Source organism: Palaemon carinicauda, chromosome 18, assembly GCF_036898095.1.
Source record: "Palaemon carinicauda isolate YSFRI2023 chromosome 18, ASM3689809v2, whole genome shotgun sequence".
NCBI classification, from domain to species: domain Eukaryota; kingdom Metazoa; phylum Arthropoda; class Malacostraca; order Decapoda; family Palaemonidae; genus Palaemon; species Palaemon carinicauda.
Window position 1 is genome coordinate 81,834,924 of NC_090742.1, and position 7,269 is coordinate 81,842,192.

General features: G+C 42.4%; 1 protein-coding gene across 1 annotated transcript; it reads right to left on the bottom strand.

The window, feature by feature from the left end:
- Positions 1–6,224: 6,224 nt before the first annotated feature.
- LOC137657395 (corepressor interacting with RBPJ 1-like) lies at positions 6,225–6,737 on the bottom strand. Its single transcript, XM_068391733.1, has one exon. The coding sequence runs from the start codon at positions 6,735–6,737 to the stop codon at positions 6,225–6,227; it is 513 nt and encodes a 170-aa protein (XP_068247834.1).
- Positions 6,738–7,269: the final 532 nt, after the last annotated feature.

A 7,269-nucleotide genomic window follows, 5' to 3' on the forward strand; every position in this document is an offset into this window, starting at 1 on the left:
AAGTCCCAGCAGAACCGTAACAGTTTCGCGCCTTGCTCCTTCAATACTGCCTCTGAGGCTGAAAGAAGCAACCAGTCGTCTAGGTAGCGGATCAGGCGGATCCCCTGCTCGTGTGCACATGCTGACAATGTAGTGAACACCCTCGTGAACACCTGCAGGGCTGTCGACAGGACGAAGCATAGTGTCCTGAATTGCAGAGACTGGGAACCCCACTTCACTCTGAGGAACTTCCTGCTGGAGGGGTGGACAGGGATCTGAAAGTAAGCATCCTTGAGGTCCAGGGACATCATGAAATCCCCTTCCCTCAAGGCTGCCAGCACTGACTTCGGTGTGTCCATCTTGAAGTCCGTCTTGCTGATGAATTTGTTGAGGGCCGAAAGGTCGATGACCGGCCTCCAACACCCTGTCGCCTTCTCCACCAGGAAGAGCCTGCTGTAGAACCCCGGGGACGAGTCCTTGACTAGTTCTAGAGCTCCCTTGTTCAGCATGGCTAACACCTCCTTTTATAGTGCTGCCTTCTTCAAGGGGTCCTTGGGTGCCAGCCATTCCGCTCCTTGATCGGGAATCAGAGGGGGCGGCTCCGCCAGGAAGGGAACCCTGTATCCTTCCCTCAGGGCTGCCACGGACCACGGATCCGCCCTGTTGTCCCGCCATGCTTGCCAAATATGTTTGAGGCATCCCCCTATCTGAGGCTTCGGCAGGAGTAGGGAGCCTCTCTTCCTACCTCCTCTTGGAGGCGCGGCTAGAACGGCCTCTCCTTGAGCCGGAGTAATTTGGTCTAAAGGAGGCCTGAGGAGTAGTACTTCCCCTACGGGAGGGCTGCGATGATTGCCGCCAGGACGAAGAAGGGGAGTCTCTTCTTGTCTGTGCTGTAGAAGGGTGGGGACCGTCCGGCGCAACACTTCTATGAGTGGGACATCTTACTGTAGAGGGTCTGGGATCCCCTGTCTCCTTGAGCTTCCGGACCCTCTCTATAGCTTCTTCCACTGCCTTCAGGGGGAAGACGGAGTCACCCCACACCGGCGAGTTCCTTAAACACTTTGCCTCACGTTCGGGGAGCTTACAGACCAACCTGTTAAGAACCGTGTCTCTCCTCCGCAAGACCCAGTTCGCCGTCTGTGTGAGGGACTGGAAGGTGAGGAACTTCATGGCCTTCCCCCTTGAGTGTATCAGTTCCTGGAGCAGAGTCTGGTTTTCCAGCACTGTAAGGTCGTGAGATAGTTGGAAGCCAACCAAGCTGTATGCCCACCAGTCTAGCCACGAGGTCACGTTAACAATATCTTGGGCCGTATCTTCCATCATGGAAGCCTCGGCTGGAGAAAAGCACACTGGGGCAGAGGAGGTCCTGTCTTCTGAACTGCCTTAGTTGAGGGTAGATATCGCCGCTTCCACCGTGCGGGGTCCCGAATGCCGTCCGTCAGGAACGTAAAACCTCTTCTGGGTCCTTAGCCCCGGCAGTAGCTTGAAGGACCCTTGGGCTCTGAGGGAGCTCACCTGTCCTGCGACGTACCTGTCTACGTGCTCCATCCCAAGCTTTATGTCCGGAGCCAACAGGAGGGTCAGGGATGGCTTCTGTTGGACCGGGTTATCCACCATCCTCCCCAAGAGCTCGACCGTCTGATAACAGAGGTCACTAGTAACTCCAACCAGTGTGACGGAAAAATATTCACAGACATATTGAAACAATATGATCCAATAAACTGGAGCAAATCTGCAGAAAAAATCAGCAAAATAATAGAGGAAATTCCAAAGAAGATCCAAGTGATAAAGAGACTTATAAAGAAAGTTTACATCAATCAACACATTCCATCAAAGTACAATACGAAGTCCAATATGGTGAATATGCTGATTGATGCATTGGGAAAAAGAATGCCAAAATGGTGTAATACATGTAAGATATGGTATTCCATTAATAATCCTCAACAACTAATTAGAAAATGTGATGCCTGCCATATTCCAACACACCCTACATGTGCTGAAATACAGCAAAAAATAAAAAATAGAGACACAAAGGTATTCTGCTCAACATGCTTAGTCTGGATAGAAAATATAATTAAGTCGAGACTAAATCTGAAAATAGTTGAAGATAAAGAAGAGGAAGAAGAAGAAGAAGAAGAAGAAAAAGAAGAAGAAGAAAAAGAAGAGAAAAATGAACAGGATATGTGTAAGAATGCAGAGGAAATCATTGATATAACTTATGATACCATCCAACAACATACTTATGAAGAAATAAATTATCAGATGGAAACAAATAATAGACCCAAGAGACTCTATACGGACCTACATACTTTTAGGGAAGAGCAAGAACAAGAAAAAAAAAAGAAAAGTAAGATATAGTCTGCAATTTGCTGAAAAGAGGGAATTGCAGATTTGGCGAAAGATGCTACTACAAGCATCCAAAGATAGGCCATAATTATGAAATATATGGTAAATGTGCGTATTTAGACGGATATGGAGACGAATGCAGAGATCTCCATCCAAAAATATGCAAAAACCTAAAAGAAGGAAAAGGATGCAGTTTCAACAAAAAATGTCGATATATGCATTCTGCAACCATGAATGAAAGTAAGAAAACTCAGCAAACTGAAAAGAAAAATTAAAGCAAAAATGAAACAAAAAAAGAAACAAATAAAGCAGGCCGCGTATATACCGCGCTATGCACCAAAGGCCCCAAGATATGAGGCTTTTCAACCCATATATGCACATTTAGAGCCCAACTACAAAGAATGCATCTATAATGCCAGGGGTTGGTGCAGATATGGGGATAATTGCAGGTATACACACAAAAATAAATATGAAGGCGAAAGAGCAAATATAATAGAAAAGTTGGATTTTTTAATGGCAGAATTCCTGGAAATGAAGAAAAGAACATCATATCAGAACAGGAAGGAAGCATGGGAGAATCCATATTATTACCAATATTAAATAATGGGGATGAAACACAAACCATAATAGTGATGAATGCACAGGGTTTAGTCACGAGTAACTCTAAAAGGAAAATAGAGTTCTTAGAGGAACTAACCCAAATTGAAAAAATAGATATATTAAATATAAGTGAAACATGGTATTCTCAAGAGACTGGCAGTGATGACCAGATAAAAGGTTTCCAAACTTATAAATCAGACAGAACAAATAGGAATCAAGGGGGAACCGCAATATATGGAAGAGACATAAATCAAGGAAAAGTCTGTGAAAAATACAGCAACACAGAATGTGAATTGATTGCGGTAGAATTTGAATTTTGAAAAACTAGTGAATATTGTAGTTTACAGACCCCCAAATACTAAGGAGTTTGACATAATAATAGAAAAAAATAGATGATATATGTAGAAACCATAAAGACTGGAATATACTCCTATCCGGAGATTTTAACTTTCCTTTCGTGGATTGGAAAGAACGGAGAGAAGAAAGTGGTTGTATGTATACATATATAAAAAAAGAGTAAGAGTAGCGCAGAAGATAAGAGGCAATTTGAAAAGCTTCAAGATATGCTATTAGAACATAATATGCAACAAATAAACCACATTCCAACAAGAAAGGAAAATGTCCTAGATCTAGTATTTGTGAATGAGGTGAATTATGTTAAAGAAATAATAGTGTATAACACGGGAATTTCAGACCACAATGTCATAGAATTAATAGTCCATTCCAAAGCAAGTGATCGCAGAATTAATCAAAGCACAAAACGTTGGGAAGGATATGGAAAATATAATTTTTATAGTAAGAATATAAAATGGTCAGAAATAATTGAAGAACTGAATAAAGAATGGAAAAATGTATTTGTAAGTGATAATATACAGGTAAATACGGACATACTGTACAAAATACTGGAGAAAATTGTTGAAAAATATGTACCGAAATAAAAACAATAAACAAAAGACATGCATACCAAGAGACAGAAGGATCCTATTTCAGAAAATTAGAAAGTGGAAGAAAAATCTTGCAAAAGAAAAAAATGTGTGGAAAATGATGGAAATAAAATGTAAGATAGAAAATGCAGAACAAAAGATTATATAATCGAAAGAAAATGAAAAAAGGGACTTAGAAGAAAGGACACTTCAAAATATAAAAAGAAACCCCAAAGTACTTTACTCCTATGCAAAAAAGATGAATAAAGGGAAATTAGAAATAGGCCCTCTAAGAATTGAAGGACGGCTAACGAATGAAAAAAAGGAAATATTAGCCGAAAATATATTAGCAGAAAAATATAAGAGCGAGTTCACGCCAAGAATTGCGAATGAGAATAATGAAACAGAAATGAGAGAAGAAAATGTTGAATATCTAACAGATATAGATATTAATGAAGCAGATATTGTCAAGGCTATAAACAAAATTTCAGCGATTTTGTTAAAATAACTGCAAACACTATCGCGAAGCCACTTGCAATACTGCTAAGACAAAGTGTAGATATGAGTGAGATATATGTTAAACATAAATTAGCTTATATAACCCCTATCTTCAAAAGTGGATCAAGACTAGAGGCAAGCAATTATAGACCTGTTGGTCTAACATCACATATTATGAAAGTGTATGAGAAGGTAATAAAAAAGAAAATAATGAATCATTTGGTTAAAAATAACTTGTTTAATATAGGTCAACCCGGTTTTGTGCCCGGAAAAAAGTACACAAATCCAACTGATAGCACACTATAAAAACATACAAAAACATGATAAATGAAAAAGACACAGAAGTGATCTATCTAGATTTTGCAAAAGCCTTTGACAAGGTAGACCATAATATATTAGAGAAAAAATGAGAAAGCATAATATTGTGGGAAAGATTGGAAAATGGGTAAAAGAATTCCTGCAAAACAGAAAACAGATAGTGGTTGCAAATGACGAGAAATCAGATGAAGCTCAGGTAATATCTGGCGTGCCACAAGGTACGGTATTAGCTGCACTGCTGTTTGTTATTATGATCTCAGACAGAGACTGTGATGTTGAAAACTCTGTGGTGAGAAGTTTCGCCGATGACACAAGAATAAGTAGAGAAATTACTTGTGATGAAGATAGGAACTCACTACAAAGAGATCTAAACAAAATATATGAATGGGCGGAGATAATAGGATGGTATTTAACTCCGATAAATTCGAATCAATAAATTATGGAAACAAGAGAAGGAATGGTATATGCATACAAGGGACCTAATAACGAGACAATCACAAACAAGGAAGCAATTAAAGACCTTGGTGTAATGTTAAATAAGAATATGTTATGCAACGACCAAATAGCAACAATGTTGGCTAAATGTAAAGCAAAAATGGGAATGTTATTCAGACACTTTAAAACAAGAAAAGCTGATCACATGATTATGCTTTACAAAACTTATGTACGTAGTACACGCGAGTACTGCAGTGTGATATGGTACCCACACTACCAAAAGGATATTGCACAAATAGAGAGTGTACAAAGGTCCTATACTACTAGAATAGAAGAAGTTAAGGACCTTGACTACTGGAAAAGACTGCAATTTTTAAAACTATACAGTCTACAAAGGAGAAGAGAACGCTACATGATAATACAAGCATGGAAGCAAATAGAAGGAATTACTGAAAACATCATGGAGCTAAAAATATCAGAAAGAGCAAGCCGAGGTAGATTAATAGTGCCAAAAAATATACCAGGAAAACTAAGGAAGGCGCACAGAACATTAATCCACTACGCATCAGCATCGATAATGCAGCGACTATTTAATGTGCTGCCAGCTCATCTAATAAACATATAGGAGTGGGCGTAGATAAAATAAGCCTAAGATGCATCCAGACCATCCAAGACTGGAAAATGCAAAATACACCGGAAGATGCATTAGCAACTCTCTGGTGGATATACGAGATGCCTCACATTGAGGGACCTGGGGGAACCCAAACATAAAATAAGGCAATAAGGCAAAACCCTGAGAGCCAAGCTTGCTCCGTCGACGGCTTCGGTTTGTTCAATCGGTGATGGTGTCTAATGAGGGCTAGGACCTTCCTGTAAGAAGACACCTCGTTCATGGAACACTCTCCGACGTCCATTAAGCCTTCAACCACCTGGTCCTCCGTGCCGGGTGCATCGACAAGCACGGATGAATCCATGTGGGAGGCTGTGTTCTCTCCTTCCGGCCGATCCAATGGCGCGGATACTTCCGCCACGGGTGGATCCGCTGAGACGGAGGTAGCCGTCATGGGTCTACCTCCTCCCGGGGAGATCCGTGGGGCATGGGGCCCGCGGTGAACTACCGGTTGGTCAGGGTGCTTTATCAGAGCTGCCGTGGTACCGGGTATGCAGGCCATGATAACGGGCCGAAACAGCGGCTCTTCCGCTGGTCGGATGGAGCCGGTGACTTGGTGGATAGCGGCATGGCAAAGCCGACGGCTTTGAACGACGGGCGGATCGAGCGGACGACACACGGGGCAAGGGCGTAGGGGCGGCTCCAGAGGCCACTGAGGCAAACACTGGAGTGGCAGAGGCCCTGATCGACCCACTATGGGGGAAACCACTCGAGCCCACTCGTCTCTGGAAGAGTGCCTCTTCTTGCTCTTTCCTGGAAGGGCCTGAACGGGAGCGAGACTTCCTCTTACGAGACCTCTTCCGCTTCCTTCTCGCCTCCCGGGAGTCGGAGTCCTCTGAAAACGACGAGTCGTACGACGACGATGAGGCAGAGGAGGAAGAGATGTAAGAAGAGCTAGCTGAGTCCTCTGAGTCCTCCGACGATGATGCAGGGTCCTGGTGCTGTTCCACCGGCGTGAAGGGCTGCATGAAGTCAGGCGGGAGTGTAGACGATGGCGCCAGGGGGAGTCCGTAGCGCCCTCTTAGACGCGAGCCAACCAGAGAACTCCTCTTCTTGGCGCATTGGTGATCTAAAGAGCGTCCTTGGCGCTGTCCAGACGATGGAATCAGGGTTCGACGAACCTGTAGGCTGTCTCTCTTTGTCTACCTTTAGATTTAATTTTACACACAGCCAGGAACGAGTATCGAAATCTCTACTTCCATCATAAAATTTAGGCCTGTAATTCAACCCAACAATCATCATCATATTGCAGTAACTCATTCGTGATCTCATCAGTCTCTTGAACCTTTCCATAGCTCCCACTGTTTCATTTCTTTCACAAATATTTTCAACAATCACTTTCCAATCATTCTCAAATTTCAATCAACGTTTTCTACACCTGTGGCCTCCAACCATGGCTTTATTCTACCTTCAGCATTCATTTAACTATTTCAAATAATAATTATTTCCAAAATCAGGTCCATTCTCTTCTGGCAGTATCTCCTAATTTCACTTTGAGAA

Excerpts from the sequence above, each read along its gene's own strand:
- LOC137657395 (XM_068391733.1), bottom strand. The coding sequence starts at position 6,737 with ATGCAGCCCTTCACGCCGGTGGAACAGCACCAGGACCCTGCATCATCG.